This window comes from Plasmodium sp. gorilla clade G2, assembly GCF_900097015.1.
Source record: "Plasmodium sp. gorilla clade G2 genome assembly, chromosome: 12".
Classification (NCBI taxonomy): Eukaryota; Apicomplexa; class Aconoidasida; order Haemosporida; family Plasmodiidae; genus Plasmodium; species Plasmodium adleri (nom. inval.).
Window position 1 is genome coordinate 1,034,840 of NC_041704.1, and position 20,362 is coordinate 1,055,201.

At 17.6% G+C, this 20,362-nt stretch overlaps 6 protein-coding genes across 6 annotated transcripts; 2 read left to right on the plus strand and 4 right to left on the minus strand.

Annotated features, from left to right (window-relative positions):
* Positions 1 to 251: 251 nt before the first annotated feature.
* Positions 252 to 3,554, minus strand: PADL01_1225800 (conserved Plasmodium protein, unknown function; the record flags this gene model as incomplete). The annotated part of the gene is made up of 1 exon (XM_028683218.1): positions 252 to 3,554. One exon carries the CDS (start codon positions 3,552 to 3,554, stop codon positions 252 to 254), a length of 3,303 nt encoding a protein of 1,100 aa, XP_028539418.1.
* Positions 3,555 to 5,347: 1,793 nt separating this feature from the next.
* Positions 5,348 to 6,500, plus strand: PADL01_1225900 (conserved Plasmodium protein, unknown function; the record flags this gene model as incomplete). Its single annotated transcript, XM_028683219.1, has 2 exons — positions 5,348 to 6,171; positions 6,296 to 6,500. 2 exons carry the CDS (start codon positions 5,348 to 5,350, stop codon positions 6,498 to 6,500), a joined length of 1,029 nt encoding a protein of 342 aa, XP_028539419.1.
* Positions 6,501 to 6,903: 403 nt separating this feature from the next.
* Positions 6,904 to 7,638, minus strand: PADL01_1226000 (conserved Plasmodium protein, unknown function; the record flags this gene model as incomplete). The annotated part of the gene is made up of 1 exon (XM_028683220.1): positions 6,904 to 7,638. The coding sequence occupies one exon, from the start codon at positions 7,636 to 7,638 to the stop codon at positions 6,904 to 6,906; it is 735 nt and encodes a 244-aa protein (XP_028539420.1).
* Positions 7,639 to 8,562: 924 nt separating this feature from the next.
* On the plus strand, positions 8,563 to 10,114 carry PADL01_1226100 (small subunit rRNA processing factor, putative; the record flags this gene model as incomplete). Its single annotated transcript, XM_028683221.1, has 2 exons — positions 8,563 to 9,659; positions 9,868 to 10,114. The coding sequence occupies 2 exons, from the start codon at positions 8,563 to 8,565 to the stop codon at positions 10,112 to 10,114; spliced, it is 1,344 nt and encodes a 447-aa protein (XP_028539421.1).
* A 237-nt stretch (positions 10,115 to 10,351) lies between these two features.
* Positions 10,352 to 13,284, minus strand: PADL01_1226200 (conserved Plasmodium protein, unknown function; the record flags this gene model as incomplete). The annotated part of the gene is made up of 5 exons (XM_028683222.1): positions 10,352 to 10,407; positions 10,508 to 10,577; positions 10,692 to 10,852; positions 11,092 to 11,211; positions 11,397 to 13,284. The coding sequence occupies 5 exons, from the start codon at positions 13,282 to 13,284 to the stop codon at positions 10,352 to 10,354; spliced, it is 2,295 nt and encodes a 764-aa protein (XP_028539422.1).
* A 1,188-nt stretch (positions 13,285 to 14,472) lies between these two features.
* PADL01_1226300 (conserved Plasmodium protein, unknown function) lies at positions 14,473 to 18,843 on the minus strand (the record flags this gene model as incomplete). The annotated part of the gene is made up of 1 exon (XM_028683223.1): positions 14,473 to 18,843. One exon carries the CDS (start codon positions 18,841 to 18,843, stop codon positions 14,473 to 14,475), a length of 4,371 nt encoding a protein of 1,456 aa, XP_028539423.1.
* Between the last annotated feature and the right edge of the window lie 1,519 nt (positions 18,844 to 20,362).

The following is a 20,362-nucleotide window of genomic DNA, read 5'->3' on the forward strand; positions in this document are numbered from 1 at the left end:
ATTCATCAATACAAATATATTATGCATGATAAATGGCATATAGTTACAAAAAATCGGGTTCAAAATAATAAATAAAAAATGAATAAAAAGAAAAAAGAAAAAAAAAAAGAAAAAAAAAAAAAAATATATGGAAATTATTTATTCACATAAATATATTATATTTCTTCAACTATAAGGTACTTTTTCTTTTATTAACACATATATAAATAAATATACATATATATATATATATATATATATGTACATTTATTTTATTTTGTTTGATTCTCATTTTTGGCCTTATTAACCATGAATTCATTTTGATATTCAAAATATTTCTGCAGATATTCATGCTGTTTTAATTTTAGTTGAATTTTTCTTGTATTTAATAATACAAGTTCCTTAAGTAATTTTTTTAAATTATGTTCTTCTAGGTCAGCTAATTCTCTTGACCTTTTTTTGGAAGATTTAATAATTGTATCATGTATAATTTTCATATCATCGTCTTTTAAAATATATGTTGATGGTTTTTTTTTCATAGAGTCATTAATATTGTTGGGTACCGAATTGTTATCATTATTTTGGTTATTATTATTTACATTATTAACTTCCATGTTATTTTCCACATTTCCTTCATTTTTAATTTCATTGTTATTTAAATTGTTATCATTTATATTATTATCATTTATATTATTATCATTTATATTATTATCATTTATTTCTTTAACATTTTCATCATTTTGTTCATTTATATTATTTTTTTTTTCTTCTTCTTCTTCCTTCTGATTAATATGGTCATCACTTTCTTTATTATGATCATCTATTTTATTTGTATGCTCCGCACTATGATTGTCATTTTCTTTCATTTGTTCTTTTTTTTCCTTTTCATTTTCTTCTTTTTGTTTTTCTAAAACATAGTCGACAATTTTTTTCGCAGCATATGCACCCACATAAGGGCTAATATTATTACATATAAAAGATAACAAGGAGAGAAGAGTATTATTTTGTTCATAAGAATTTAGTGATATATTATTTATATCATATAAATTATTTAAATCAAAATAAGGATTTGATAAAGGCATAGAAATAAATTTATATATACATTCATATGGTGTTTTTGTTTGTATATAATCACTAATTTGTTCCCAATTATTTTTAAACTTACATACTCCTTCTATTAATTTTTCTATTTCCTCTATATTCCAATCATTATTTGATAGATTACATGGAATATTTACCTTAACAAAATTTGAACTGTTCAGAATATTTGGATAATTACTAGAATTATAGCAAATACTACACCAAATACATTTATCTATAACACCATAAGATATTCTTTTTATGTTTGTTGGCTTTAATATGTAATATGAATTTTCACATATTTTATCACAACTTATACATTTATAATTATAATTATTATAATAATTAGAACTTTTATTATTATATGTTTTACTTTCCTTGTTCGGAATATGTTCATTATTATTCCATTCTAATTTGTTTGATAAAGGATCACATAAAATGTTCATATCATTATGAAGATTATAAATATTACCACTACAACTATTACGGTTAATAATATTATTATTATTATTATTATTATTAATATTATAATTATTATGGTTATATTTTTTGTTACATAACTTTGATGAAGTGCTTTCCTCATCATGGACCCCCATCATACTTGTATCATCCCCATTTATTAAATTAACATAATTATCAGATGATGCACTATTCATATTATTAATCATAAATTCTTTGCAATTCTTATGATTCCCATATGATGGTTCCTTTTTAGAATTTTTATATATACTATTAACAGTTTGATAATTTAAAAAGCTAGTATTATTTATATAAGTATTATAATATTGTGGATCACATTGCATATTTATCAATTTATTATTCTCTAATATATAAAACATGACTTCTATAATATTTCTATTTGCTTTAATTAAGGATAAACATTTTTGTAAATTTAAAGGTTGTATTGGATTTTGTTTATATAAATTTATTATTTCATTTTTAACATAATTTATTGCCTTATCATTTTCTTCCGATTTTTTTATTTGATCATTCAATAAAGTATAAATATTATTTAACTCTTCTTCATTCATATCCTTCATATATTTCGAAATAAAAATAGGAGGCTTATATATCCTAAATGATGGATTATTTATCAAAGTCTCCTTATTATTATGTTCACTGTTGGTATCTTCAGTATTTGAAATAATATTATTATTTGGATCATTACTATTAGATTCATTTTTATAAATTATATTATTTGTATTTTTATTAGTATAATAAGAATCAAATGTCATCGAATTAACATTATATAAATTTAAATTATGAATACTATTTCTAATATTTGAAGGTTTTTTTATAACAATATTTCTTATATATGATGTCGATGGGTGTAATATTAATGGATCATTGGTATCTTTAAATTCGACATGTTTTTTTTGAGCACCATATTCATTAGAATAATTCATATCTTCACTGGTACTTTCAACTGAGCTTATTTGAGCATTATCTTTTTTTAAATTCATCATTTTTTTTTTTTTTTTCTGTTCAATGTTATTTATATTGATATTTTTGTATAAAAGATTTGGTAATTTATTATTAAAATTGTAATTATTCATATTATTCATATTATTATTATTTATGTATGTATTGGGGGTTATTTTATTTTTTCCTTTGTTTTTATTTTCAGCAAGAAATTTCGGATAATATAATTGAGGATTCATAAATTGATTGTTAGACATATATGTCATATTTTCATTATTCATATGATTATATATATTATTATTATTATTATATATGGGATAGTTATATCCCATATCATTTATTATATTATTATTTTGTGTAAGAAAAATTCCATTGATATTATTTTTTTTATTATTTTCAAAGGAACCATTTGTTGTTTCATTAATCATATTATTGTTCATATGTTTTAATAATTTATTTTTGTTTTTATTTTTAATTTTATTATTATTTGTTCCTATATTTGGATTAATTAAATTATTAACATTATTATTTTGTGTAATATTTAAATTTAATGAAGATAAATCTTCACTTATATTATTATCATTATTAATATTATTCATCAATAATTCATCATTATTGATAAGATTATTAACATTATGAATAATATTATTTACTTTATAATCATCTAAATTTTCATAGCTTTCATCATTATTACTATTATGTGTTTCATCATGTAAACTATTTATATCTTTATTGTTTACATTTTCATTACCATTAATGGATAAGCCAAATGTACTATTCACAATATTGTTATTATTATTATTATTATTATTATTATTACTATTATTATATATTTCATTATTATCTGATATAATGTTATTCCCACCTTCTGGTGATCTTTGATCTATATTATTATATTCCTCTTTTAAATGATGATCCCCCTCATTGTCTATTATCATATCGTTATTGTTATCATAAATATTCATATAATTTTCTTCATTCGACAAATCATTCTTCTCATTATTAAGATGAGAAGGGTGATTTAAATCATTAGTGTTCATCATGGTATTATCATTAATTTCATTGTAATTCATTTCATAAAAAAATTAATATTAAAATTGAAATTTAAATTAATAAATATATGTAAATATATATATATATATATAATATATTCTACCTTTACAAATATATAGAACACATCAAAAATATTTAAAAATACAAATATATAAAAAAATATATTTAAAAAAAAAAAATATATTTATTTTATTATTTTTTAAGTACTTTTTTATTTTAACTCTTCATTTAACATTTTCAAAGATTCATTATTCGTGTTATATTTAATACACGTTCACCTTTGTTTTAATATATTAATATATATATATAATTTATATATTATATATATTTGATTATACAATATTTTATTTTTATATTTACAATTTTATGTAAATTACATATAAAATATATAAATATATGAATACATAAATATATATTATGTATAAAAACAGCAATTTAAATATTCATTAATAATTTATAAGATTCATAATATTTGAATCAAATAAATATAATTTTTCAGAACTTTCATTTTTCTCATAAATATCAACTATATAATATATATAATATAATATATAATTATATGGTAATAATCTTTATATTTTTATATATATAAATTTAACGGCATTCAAAATTTACATTATTATATATATATATATTAATATATATATATATATATATTTTTTTTTTCGTGCTTTTTTTTTTTTTTTTTTCAATATTTTTTTTCATATACATATATAATATATATATATATATATATATATATATACATATATGGGGTATTATTTTATTGTATATAAATAATATGTATAATATTTATATATAATAATATATATTATATATATATATAACAATTCTTTTTTTTTTTTTTTTTTTTTTCATATTTTATACTATATATTATATATAAATGAAAAAAAAAAAAAAATTTATAAAAAAATAACACCTTTTTTTAAAATTAAAAAATAATAATAATAATAAATATAAATATTCTATATATATTTATATATATACTATCATTTTTTAATTACTCAATTTTATAGGCTTTTATTATTAATATAAAATTTATAGGTATCAACATAAAATATATTATATATATATATATATATATTTATTTATTTATTTATTTAATATGATATATTTATAATAATAAATAAATATATATATTTTTTATATTCAATAAAATGTTGTATAAAATTATGGATCATGTTTTTTAAATGAAAACATATCTTTTTAAAAAGACAAAAAATTAGGTATATATATATCAACATGTAATAATAAACATATATATATTATATATATATATATATTATTATGTAGATATATTAAATTAGTCATATAAATAAAATTATAAAATAATCTTGAAAATAAAAAAATGTAAACGTTTAAATATTTATGTTTAATTGTTTTGTTATTATTTTATCGTTTTTCCATGGTGAAAATCAAATATTATTATACCTTTTAATTTTTAAAAGTGTCATGTTTTTTTTTATATATTATAGAACTGGGATATTGTGCTTTTGATAAAAATAAATATATAATTAATAAATATTTTAATATTATATTTGTATATATGTTTTATTACATAAATAAATAAATATATATATATATATATATATTATTGGTACTGTCTTAAATAATGCCTTAATGAACACATCTTTTTTTTGAGTATAACTTTTCTGTACCTTTTTATTATAATTCAATATTTTAAGAACAAAAATTAACACTTAGATTTAATTATTTTATTATGAACATATATAAGGCCAGAAGAGAAGACAAAAATATAGATATACATAAATATATACTTATACATATATATATTATCACATGAATAAATATTATGAAACTCGATAAAAAAAAGGACTTTAAAAAAAAGCTTGTGACCTGCTTATCCTTGTTACAAGTTGGTGATCCTTTGAAAATTATTGTGGATGAGACTTTTATAAAACTTTGCATTCTTCATAAGATATCAATAAAAGAGGAGCTAGTAAAATTAATGAATAGACAAATAATTCTTATGACAACAAAATGTATATCACATAATGCAAGAAAACAAGCAGGAGATGAAGAAGCTTCTTATGCCATAAGAAAGTTGACACATTATAAATGTAATCATAATGAAGAAAATCTAAAAAATGATGCTGTAGATATATATGTAAAAAAAATGAAACTTGATGAATATTCGAAATTATCAAAAAATAATTATTTTGCTAATCAAGTTACGGTAACACATAATTTTGACAGTTTATATAATATAAAAAATAAAGTTTATCAATGTGATGAATTAAAAAATGATAATATTGAAACATTTAATAATAAACAGAAAAAAATAGTAACAGAAGAATGTGATAATTCAAATACGAATGATCCTACAACCATAGTAGTTTCGAATGATGTTGATATAAATACAAATGATAATGGGCCCATAGAAAATTTAAATAATGGTGATACAAATAAAAATAACATTGATTCCATATTAAATTTTAATGATAATAATATGAATACAAATAATAATATTAACTCATTAGAAGAACATAATTCTGAAATACACGATAAGATAAAATTAAATGATTCTATGAAATGTATTATCGATTTGGTAAAAAATAATAACGAAAAGAAATTTTTCATTTGCACTAATAATATGGAATTAAGGTCCTTCTTAAGGTAAAAAAAAAAAAAAGAGAATGACAAATAAATAAATAAATATATATATATATATATATATATATATATATATATATATGCATATATATATGTATATTATATTATATTATTTTTATTTTTTTAGGAGGGTTTATATAGTACCCATAATTTATATCAGCGAAAGTGGAGTCATCAAAATCGAAAGCTTGTCCACAAAGAATTTAGACAAGAAAAAAAATGTCGAATTAAAAAAAATGAAAATGTTAAAATGGGAAAGAGACCTTAAAATGGCAGAACAGAAAAAAAATAAATTAAATATTAAAAAGAAAAAAAAAAAAAATAGGAAATAAAAATAAAAATAAATCATCATAATACATTTATCTTTGTTGGATATATAATATATTTTTTTTTTTATTTTTGTATAAAAAAATTTTTTTTTTTTAAGTATTAATTTAACATATACCAAATTAATATATATATATAAATATATATATGTATATATTTATTTATTTATCAATTTATTAATTTATGTTTTTTTTTTTTCTATAAATAATAATTCAAATAATACAAAAAAAATAATATAAAATAAATAGTATCTTTTTAACAAAAAAAAAAAAAAAAAAAAAAATTTATAATAATAATAAATATAAAATGTTAAATAATTAAATATAATTATATGCACATATAGTTTAATTTAATAATGTTGAATTATATATACATATATATATAATTTATAGAAGAAATTTGTGGGAACTAAATTTTTTTTATCAAATGATTTATGATATTCTTCATAACTGGTTGTCCTTTTTTCGTCTTTTTAGTTAATTTTTTAAATTTTTCAAAACGTAACAATTTTTTTTTCTTTCTTTCTTTTTCATTTTCTTCAATCATAATTTGTTTTTGTTTCATATAGGATTCTTTTTCGCTTTCCTTAAGTTTGGAATATTTTATTTCTTTAGAATACACTGATTTTTTTTTCCTCTTTTTGGTATTATTAAAGCCTATCATTTGTTTTTTGTTTTCTCTTTTTTCATCATTAATGTTATTATCATTTATATTTTCATCATTCATATTATCATCACTTGTATTATCATCATTCATATTATCGTCACTTATATTATCATCATTTATATTATCATCATTTATATTATCATCATTTATATTATCATCATTTATATTACCACCATTCAATTTATCATGTCCCATTTTTTTGTAATCCTTATAATTTTTTTTCTTTTTATTTTCATATGGATTAATTATCTTTTCCTCATTTTCATCTTTCCCTTCTTGTGTAACATGACTAGGTGTGAAGAAAAAATTTTTAATGGGGTCTATTTTTTCAACTTTTGCAGTATCTCCAATGGGTTGTCTGCTCTTTTTAAATTTTCTGAGAAATTTTTGATCAGTAAAATATTTCTTTTTTTTCCTGACATAGCTTTTATTTTTCAACAAATTTTTATTAATCACACTATTCTTATGTTTATTCATTTGGAAAAATGTAAAAAGTACAAAAAGAAAAAAGTAAATAAATATAAATATGGATTTTTAAATAGTATATATTTTATTATAATATGAACAATCACAAAATATTCAATTACATAGAAATATTACATTAATTAATTTTATTGAGGTTTTATTTAAATTATTTATTTATAAATACGACAACAAAAAGGAAAATAAAGAATACAAAAAAAAAGAAAAAAAAAAAAAAAAAAATTCATAGTATAAAATTTCAAATTATTTTACCATCCTACATGAACTTTATATAAAATATAACATAATGATAATAATAAAATATTTGTCATTTGTTCTTATCAAAAAAATAATAAATATATTATATATATATTTATATATAATAAATAAATAAAATAAAAAAAAAAAAATTATAAATATATATATATTAACATATTCAATTATTTATTATATATAATATATATATTTATATATGTAAATAAAAAAAGCACCCAAAAGAATATATATTAAAAATCCTTTTATATATATTTATAAATATATATATAATATTACTATATAGTTATAATTTTACTACGTATATTTATAAATATTATATATTTTTATTTTTGACAATTTTTGTAAATTACGTATTTTATTACTATATATTATAATATTAAAAATTTTTCTTTTTTTTTATGAACATATTTTATATAATCAGATTTATAAATCTTTTATATATTATGTCATCTTTTTTTTTAATATATGGAGAGAAAAAAAAAAAAAAATCCGTTGTAATTATTATAGATTCATTTACAAGAAATAAGAATTAAATTATAATATAATATAATAATTTAATATTATGAATCATACAAATATGATATATTATAAAAATAAAAATATAAATTAAGTATAACTTTATAAAATAAGAACATTATATATTTTTTTATAGAAGCAAAAAAAATGGAGATAACAACAGAAGAAATGAAGAAGAAGAAAAAGAAGAAAGATCATGTGAAAATAAAAAAAAAAGATCTTTTTAAAAAAAAGAAAAAGAAAAAAATGAAGAATAACATGGAACATGAGAAGAAGGAAAAGAATAAAAAGTTTTCTAATGGTGTATTTAAAAAAAAAAAAAAAATGAAAGATAATGATAAAAAGAAGAAAAAAAATAAAAACCTTAAAAATTATAATAATGATAATTATAATAAAGGTGATGATAATAATAATGATAGTAAAAAGAAACAATTTCATAAATTAAAATACAATAATGTGAAGGGAAATAATAAATTTAATTCTTATGAAGAACAAGATGATGATGAAAATTCTTCTTACATTTATAATAATGAAAGTGATAATATAATTGATAATGAAGAAAATATAAATAATGACGATGATAAAAAGACATCAACAACAAATATACAAATAACTAATAATAATAAAATGGATTATGTTGAATATATGAATATGATTAAGAATGAGCAAAATGAAAATGAGAAAAAAATAAACGATGAAGAAGAAATTAATGCAAATAATATATTAAATAGAATTAATAACGATCATATAGATTCTCATTTAAATAATGATATATATAAAATTGTATTACTTTTTTCTCCACTAGCTTTAACTAGTATAAAAAATAAACAAAAAACATGTATAATTAATGCAGATGATCATATGAATATGTTTATGAATAAATTAGAAAATCTTGAAAATTCAATAAAATTTGAAAAAAAAGAAAAGGAAAAAAGAAAACTAGAACAAATAATTGAAAGCGTTAAAAATAAATTAGATAATATAAGATTAGATATTTTATTCTTTACATTATTATCTTTAAGAGATAGTATTTTAAATAAAAAAGGAAAATTACAAATATATATATATACAGTTAATGGTTCCTTCATATATGTTTCTCCTTTATTTCGTGTTCCAAGAAATTTTACTCTTTTTAAAAAAGTCATGTTGAATTTGTTGAAAAGAGGGGTAGTATATGATGACAAGAAAAATGTACTCTTAAAAATTATATTCAATGATATTACGTCATATGTAGAAGACTCCGTGTAAGTCAAAAATTAATAAATAAATAAAAATATACACATATATATATATATATATATATATATATATATATATATATTATAAAAAATATTAATATATTATAAATGCTAATACTTGTGATTTTCTTTATATTTTTCACAATTTCAATATTTTTCATGTCATTTATGTATTATTATTTTATATTTTATATATATATATTTTTTTTTTTAGGTGTATTGCTATATCGAATAAAGGATTTCCTACAGATGTAAAAAAATTAACTGATAAAATCAAACAGACAAAAAATAATTATTTTTTTTTCATATCATTATCAAATTCGCATGATGTAACAAAATTTATGGATATAATAAAGAAAGAAAAAACGAAAGCTTTTTCTTATGATTATCTTGTTAGGCTGTCGGATTTGCAATTATCGGCAGTTGCTTTAACTTCAAAATTAACACATTTTTTAAATTAAAAAAAATAATAATAAATAGATTACATATACGATATATAAATGAATAAAAAACTATACACATATATATATATATATATATATATATATATATATTTATGAAGAAAATTACAATTAAAAAAACAAAAATTTCTTAAACGTTTTTAAAAGTATATAATATATATATATATATATATATATATATATATATTTATTTTATTTTTTTGTTTAATATTTTTCTATATAATTATCATTTTTATCTTATTCGTAATTTTTTTTTATATCATCAAACAGGGTTATATGCCTATTCACATGAACTACAAAAAACAAAATATATATAATGATATATATAAAAATATATATGAGATATAAATATTATAAGATATGGTATATGCATTTTTCTTTTTTCATTATTACGTCCAAGGAGTTTATCAACTTCTGCATCCAATTCCTTTTTAATTTTGTGAGAAGGGTCATCATAAAAAACCTAAAAATATTATAAACACATATAAATATAAATAGAAATAGAAATATACATATGCATATATATATATATAAAGCCATAGACATGCTTTTATTTCGTTCTGTTGAATTTTTTTACCGCATCATTATTTTGTATGGTCCCCAATAAAAAGTGATGAACAACTTTATGATGTACATCAAGTGGTAAATTTATAAATTTTGAAGAAAGCATATTATTAAATTTTGTTTTCTCATCATATATTTGTTTGGAAAAATAAGATATATCCATTTCGTCTACTCCTAAAAAAAAAAAAAATTTAAATTCAAAAAATTTATATATATATATATATATATGTATGGTTATAGGTTGATAATATTAATGTATATATAAAAAATATATGGCTAGTATATATATTATTAATTTATATATTTTATTTTATTATTATATTTGTTTGCTTATAATTTTCGTAAGGACAAAAAAATTTCTCTTGTTAATAATAATAGATATTATATTTATATATCCTTATATAATTCATTACCTAAGAATTTATTTGTTATATCATCCTTCAATGCAGATTTTATGTTAGTCTTTGATTTTTCTTTGATGACATTTTTTTCTTGAGCGAAATGTTCGTTAGACTTCATTGCCGCATGGTTTTCTACAGAAATAAAAAAAAAAAATATAAAAATAAAAAAATAAAACAAAATAAAACAAAATAAAAAAAAATATAAAAAAAATAAAACAAAACAAAACAACATATAAATATATATATATATATTAATATATATATATATATATATGATGTAATAATTTAATATATTTTAAAAATGAAGAAAAAATTACTTCGAGCTTTGTCCAGATTTCCTCTTAAAATAGTAATTTTTTTAGTCAATTCACTTATTTGATTATTTAACTTTGACAATGTATAAGTATCATTTGTATTTGTTTTTTTTTTGTCGAAATTCAATTTGTCAATTTCTCTTTGTATAGAACAAATTTCCCTTTGTACGGTAATACGAGTTATTGGCAAATTATCTATACTTTTATTATTTGTATAAATTTCATAAAAACTTTTTTGTTTCTTTTTTTCAAAAAGGTCTTGTAACTGCTTTTCTGTATAACGAAAATTTTTTAAGTCTTCATTTTTTTCTTTTATAAATAGATGGAACATTTTTAAAATTTCTAAATCTATTGAAAATAATTTGATATGATTATATTCGTCTATATTAAATTTTTGATCACTTATATTATTCATATCACATATATATGTTTCATAATATTCATTTGATTTTAATTCATCCATTGATATTTTTTTATTTTGATACATAATATTTTTGATTTTTTTAAAAAATTTAGAATGTGCTAAATTTTCTAAATGTGCTACTTCAAATTTAATATTAGTATTTCTATCTGTAGAGAAATATGGTTCTGATTTTATTACATTAGTTATGAAGAATATTTTTTTTTTATTTTCATTTTCTATATCTATTTTTTTTTTATTATTTGTATTTTGTATATCTTCATCAGTAACTTTATTCAACTTGGAGGTATCTATAATTTTTATCATATGACCAATAACATGATATGAAAAATGTACATGTTCACACATATCAAGAAGAAATGTTTTTTTTAATTGGAAATATGTAATAATATCATATGTCATATAATTATATATATCCATTTTTATTTTCTTTTCTTCTTTATATAAATGTACTAATCTTTCAGGTGTTTGGGGTGCATCAAGTTCCTTATCTTTATTAATTTTTTCATTCTTTTCAAAAATATTGGTAATAACATCTTTCTTTTCATCAACACCACTATCAATGATATGTATATCTTTTTTCTTTTTTTTGTTTTCATTTAAAATTTTGTTTAAACTTTTTCCTGTTTTGTTCTTATTATTATCTAAATGACTCTCCTCAGAAATTACTTTTAAATGTAATTTTTTTTCTTTTTTATTATAATGTACATCACTACTTTTTTCATTTTCATAAGATGAAGTACTATGATAATCATCAGAGTAATCTTCACGATGCTTTTTAGTTTTTATAGAAACGTCAGTTTCATCTTTTTTATTTGTTTTATCTTTTTTATATGTGTCGTCCTTTTTATATTTACTTTTCTTTTTATTTTTATAAGAAGAATCTGTATAAGAATGATCTGTCACACTTACATCATCAGTTATATGATTTTTTTTTTTTTCATCCTCATGGTTCTTTTCATCATCATCTTCCAAAATTTTTATTTTTCCTTTTTTATATTTCACGTAAGAAATGGAATCAATATTATATGATTCATTATCTCCTTTAATTTTTTTACTTTGTGATTTTTTTTTCTTATTATCTTTTTTCTGTTCTTCATCACTTTGATATATATTATCATATTGATCATCATCATTTTCTTCCTTTTCTTCCTTTTCTTCACCTTCATCACTTTCAGATAATTTCTTTTTTAACTTCAATTTTTTATTATTTAGTTTTCCTTTTTTTTTTTGATTACTAGTATCAACACTTTTATTTGTATCATCATGAATATTTCCTTTGGACTTTTGATCAATATGTAAATTCTTTAATAACATACGTCTATGTTTTTTCTTCATATATTCTTCATGACGTTTAGCTAATATCAGTTCTCTTTCATATTCAGGTAAATCATCAAGTTCACTTGTATAATTCTCCTCGTCATATTCTTCTAATGATTCGTCCATATTGTTTTTTTCATCTTTCTTCATTTTATATTTATAATCAAGATGGAATTATTATAAAAATATAAACAAAAATATAAACAAAAGTAAAAATGTATATATCAATGTGACAATATAATTATTATAAGTATATACATATATATTATATATTTTTTTATATCCCTCCTCAAATTTTGTACAAATATTTTATTATATGGTGGGATAAAAAACAAAAAAAAAAAAAAAAAAAAAAAAGGAAGCAAGCAAGCAAAAGGAGAGCAAAAAGGCATCAATTTATTCATAATCCATTTTTAATTATTTGTTATATTTATATTTGTATGTTGCTTAATTTTTTTTTGAATAATTTCCCATTTTAATATTATAAAAAGGAAAAAAAAAAAAAAAAAAGATGACATTATATTTTAAAATATATAATGATATATTAATTAATATATAAATAAAATATAGATAGAAGTAGAAGATAATATAATATATATGTTATTATATATATATATATTTTTTATATGGGCATTATATTATATAGAAAAAAAATATATATATTTAATTTTTTGTATAATAATTTTTAAGGATCATAATATATTATAATTTATATGTAATTATAAAAAGGATACTATAAAGATTATTTATATTATATATATATATATATATATATATATATATATATTTATTATTTTTTTGTTATTAAAATAAAACAAAATAAATATACATAAATAATATATATACCTATATATTCCAAATAAGTATTCTTTTAATATTTATTATTATATATACTTTATTAATTTCTTTTTATAAATATAATAAATAAAATGAATAATCACGTGTGTATAATATGTTGTAATATATTCATTTTATGTTTAAATAATATATTTTTAAAAAAGTTTAAAATATAAAAAGCTACTACTTGGTATGTTTAATATATATATATATTATATGTGAATATTATGTGTTTAATTTTATGTATATTTTATAAACTTTCAACATATGTATATTATTTTTGTCCCATTTAAAAACAGAATAAAATAACATACAATAAAAAAAAAAATTATATATAACATCATATAACTTTATTGGGTTATTAAAAAGGAGAGAAAAATGAAATAAATAAGGAAAATAAAACATATATATAAAAAAAAAATATATATATTATATATATATATATTTTTTTATTTATTTGTTGACTTATTGTAACTTTAAAATAACAACAAAATTACAAAGTTAAGAATAATATTTAATTATTTTATGAGTTTTTAATACCGTTTTGAATATATGAACAAATTCGTTACATTCATCATTTTTATATGAAACCCTATGAGTATTATTATTATTATGATTATCATTTGTTATAGTATCTTTTAAGAATTTTCTTTTTATGTTAGTTAATAAATAATTATATCTATTATTCCATAGTTCTTCTTCATTATGTTTTTCAGTATCTGTTTTTTCTAAAATATTATATTCTTTTGTTTGTTCTTCATTTCCCATTTTACATAATTGAATAAATTCCTCTGTATTTTCATATATATTTAATTGACAACTTTCACGTTTTTTTAATTTGTCTTGGTCATTTAATTTATTATCTATTTCTTTATTATCATAATTATCTTCAATGTGATATAATCCATTATGATTATGTATATCAAAAAAAGTGTGCATTTTTTCATTACTTGTTAATATAGACAATTGAGATATTTGTAATCTCTTTTGTAAAATATTGTTAGATGTATTAAGTGGTAACATTAAAGAAAGTATCATTAAGGATTTAATTAAAAATGGATAATTCTTTGGATATATTAAATGAATTCTTTGTTTTGAAAATACTGGTGATTCAAATAAGAAAATGAAATTATCAAGTTGATGAAAGAAATCTGAATTAACATCCAATAAAGTTAAATATGATGATATATAATAAGCTAGTTCATATTTCTGTAACCATAATAAAAATGATATAGCTGATAATGGATTATGAAACCATGCTATTAATATAAGTGAGAATATATTATAATATTTTTTAAGAAATAATACATTTCTTAAATATTTCGTTTCATCAGATGTTAATAAAACCCAATTTAAAACTTGTACAAATTTATTTACAAATGTAAAATTATTTTCTTTTATAAGTAAATAACATAAATATGCATAAAACTTTTTATTATTTAAACATCTAGATATATGTTGAACTATAACTTTGCCTTTATGTATTAATAAATTTTCATCATTTTTAAATATGTTTATTAAATTTAAACTTATTTTTTCATAAAAATGAAATTTATTATCAACTGTACCACACATAGCTGATAATACAGTTAGTGATAATAACAATACTTTATTATCATCATTTTTTAAACATTTAAATATACATATAATAATTTCATCATAATATGTTTTTATCTCATTACTTTTATATATTAATATTTCAATTAACCATTGTAAACATGTAATAACTGGATATATATTCCTTTTTTCTAAATTATCATAAAATATATTATCATCATCGTCGTCGTCATCATCATTATCATTAAAATAATCATCTTCATTATCATTATCATCAATATTAATATTATTATTATTATTAATATTATTATTTCCTTTTTTTTTTATAATTTTATTTATATAATATGCTTCACCTTTACTTACATCACCCATTAATAGTTTTTTTTCTTTTAATTCGTTTATTAACTTCTCATGATTATAAATAATTTTACAATTATAATTTTCTTCTTTTGATGTTTGTGTATTTAAGGGTTTATTTTGTCCTTCATAGGAATAATTCTCTTTTTTATAAAACAAGTTATATGATTCAAAGCTTAACGACTCGCTAGCATTATCATTGCTGTTATTGAGGCTATTATTATCATTATTATCTTTAACATCATTAATATTATTTTTATTTTTATCATCATTATTATTATTATCATTATAAATTTTATTGTCTTTATGTTTATCATTTTTTTTATTATTATTATCATTAATAATTTCTTTATTATTTGCTTTATTATAAGATCCATTTTGGTCTCTCCTATTATCTTTCTTATCTGTGTCATTCATATGTATAAAATCTTCATCTTCTGCTGTAACATTATTAAAACAATTTACATTTAACAACGAATCTTCTTCTACATCATTTTCATCATTATGAAATAAAGAATTTTCTACCTTTCTTTCATTTCCTATATTTGTAATATAACTTTCATCATCTTTATATATAGAATAATCATTTTCATTATCGTCATCATTTTTATTTTTTATAATACTACTTTTGTTTCGTCCTCTGTTAGATATATTCTCATGTTGTTTAACATGATTATTCAACTTGTTATCTTCTTGATGATCCATTTTATTATTTTCTTCAACAGTCATCTCATTATTATTATACACATGAGAAGGAATTACACCATCTGTCAAATTGTTTCCTCGATCATACATTAAATCCTTATGTAATTTTTTTCTTCTTGAGAAATATTTCTTCTGATAATTTTTATAATTCGTACTATCCTTACTTGCACTGACAACTAATTCACTTTTATCAATTTTTGTATTAATAATTAAACAAACCAATTTTGTTATTAAGGGAGCTGATTCTAAATATGTAAATTTTACATAACTTATTAACAACTCATTACATTTTCGTGCTGTATAATGTATATCAAAACATACATCTGATGTAGATGCTATAATTTTTTTCAACAATTCTATTAAGAATGTGTTATTTTTTTTGGTTGATGAATCAAATATATTATAAAAATGAATATTTAGAATATTAATAAAATGATATATCCATAATAAACTTTTATGTTTAATTACAGTGTTTTTGTGTCCACAAAATTCTAAAATCACATATGCTATATGCTTAAAAAAAGTTCTACACTGTTCATAATTCGATGTTACTATTTTATCTATATATATATCTAAACATTGATTAGCTTGTTTTTGAATATCTTTATTTTCATCAGATAACATTAAGAAAAGATCTTTAATAAAAAAATGGAAATATTCAAATATATTTATAGTAGGTATATTTTGTAAAAAAAACAACCATGATATAATAAGTTGACGAACATTTGTATTTTCAATATATATTTTGTCTTTTAATATATATATAATTTTATATATATAAAAAATATTATTATATGAACAAACTAAATCTTTTATTAAATTATCTAAATATATTCCTCCACTTTTTACATTTGGACAAGAATCTGAAAAAATTCTATAAAGACAATCAAATATATCTTCTATATTATGAAAAATATATTTCCTAGATACTTTACATAAATTATATAAACTTTCACACACATAATATCGAACTTTAGAATCTGCATCATTAATACATGATATAATAATACGTAAAATTTCAGTAAAATAATATTGTATTTTTTCATCAAGACTTATAGATATAAATGCCAATGATATTAAACCTCCACATCTTTCTGAACTACTTACACTTTGAATAAATTTATTATCTAAAAAACTTATAATATTTATAACCTTCTGACTTTGATATTTTTTATTAAAATTATCTAAATATATATCATTATCATATAATATATTATTTAAAGTTTTTTTTCTTTTTTCTTTATTTATATCTATAGATGAAACACTATTTCTATTACGAATATAATTATTATTATTACTATTATTATCTATAGGCTTCGTTAGTTCTATATCTAAATCACAATTCTCTTTACACTTATCTAATAATAATTTTTTTATTATTTCGGATCCTAAAATATATTTTTCTTCATTCATATGTTGATATAATAAATTATCTTTTTCATTTTCTAAATTTGTTTTCTTTTTTTTTTTATCCTTTTCATCTACACTATCATCTGAATCATTATAGCGTTTCATATTTGCATCTTCATAATTCTCTTCTTCATCATCATCATCATCAGTAGCAGCATTGTTGTTATTATTAAGATCACCATTAGCATTATATTCTTTTCCATCTTCTTGCCCATGACCATAAATATGAGAATTATTTATTTCGTTTGTATCTATAATTATATTAGAATTTCTCACACTTTTATTTTTTTTATATTTGTTTATTTTTTCGTATTCTTTAGTACCTTTAATATATAGTTTATCTTGACTCTTTTTATCCCCATCAATATTATTTTTATTGTCATATTCTTCATTTGCTTTTCTCTCCTGCTCATCATCAATTATAGTATATTCCTTATTGTTATCATCATCTATTCCTGTGTCATCTAAAATGTTTTTTTTTTTTTTTAATTTTTCATCATTATAAGTTTTAAAATAATATTCACTATTATTTAACTCATCATCTTCATCAGCTTTTAAAAGATTATTAGAAATTTTGTTAGCTTCCATATCAGAAAACTTTTTCGTAATATTAAAATCCCCAGCATCTTCATTATTTTTATGTTCATCTAGTAATTTATCTATATGTTTTTTTTCATCATTTTCTTCTTTTAATAATATAATTTTAACTAACTCGGCTAGTTCCTGTGCTCCCTTTTTTCTTTTCTCGTATGTTTTATCACCTAATAATTTCTGTATATTTATATTTACAACATTTTCCTTATCTTCATTCTTTTCTAAACCTTTTATTAAATTAAGAAACATATTCTTTTTATTTTATTATATAAAGGTTTTATAATATATTAAGAAAAAAATATATTATCAATATATTATTAATAAAAAAAGGAAAGAAAAAACATGTAGAATTATATATAAATATATATATATATATATAATATTATATAGTATTAAATCATGTAAATGTTTTTAAATACCTAAATTACACAGTTTTTATTACAATAATAAATAATATTATTAAAATGAATTTATAATAGTATAATTTTTATTTTATATTTTTTTTAATAGTTAAGATTTTATTTTTCATTTCAGAAATGTTAAAAAAAAAAAAAAAAAATTAATTAAAAAATTAAAGTGTCATATTAAAAAATTTTATAGTATAAAAAAAAAAAATATATTATTTTTTTTGTTTGTATTTTATATAAATAATAAGATATATTATTATTATTAATATATACATATATATATAATATAATATATGGTATATTTTATTTTATATAGAATATTTATATATACAACACTTGCGCTCATTAAAAAAGGGGGGAAATAATAAATGCTATAAAAAGCACATATTTAATATATATATATTATATATATATATATATATATATATATATATATATATATATATTAAGGATCTATATTTTATTTTTTTTATTTTTTCAAAGAATGAAATTGGAAAATATGCCTCCCTATCTAAAAATGTTCTTATAAAATAATTTATAAGAAAAACAATAAAATATTAAAATATCCATAAAATAGAAATAAAATATTATATATATATATATTTAAATGAGGACAAAAATATAAAAAGTTGTATACTTATTTGATACCAAAAAAAAAAAAACATATGAACTTTTGATCATATGAAGCATACTATTTTGACATATGAAAATAATTTTACTGAACTGTTAATAATTTATTAAATATATATATATATATATATAGAATATAATAATTTTAAAACAAGACAATTATATATATATATGTGTTATAAAAAGAAATATATGTATGTATAAATATATATATCTTTTCCTTTTTCTCTTTTTTTTTTTTTTTTTTGGAAAAATAAATAATAATCAATTGAAAGCCGGTAACATATGTTTATATTATTTCATATATATATAAATATTTTTGTACATATAGTTATATTTATATATATTTTAAAAAAATATTTCTATTGTGTTTTAAAAATAACATTATTTTAACATTTGTTATAAATTATAAATAAAATATAAAATTATATATATATTATATATAATATATATATATATATATAATACATATAATATATATAATACATAAATAATATATACATATATTTATTTTATATATCCATATTTCATATATACGAATATTAATATTATTTTTTTAAAGATAATTACATAATTTTTTTTTATTATAAATATATATTAAGAGATAGATAAGATTTCTTTATTTTATCACAAAAAGATTTTTTTAAAATAAGCTTGGGGTATAAAAAAAAATAAAATAAAATAAAGATATGTTTTTATTTATTAAATTAAAAAAAAAATATAATAAGTTA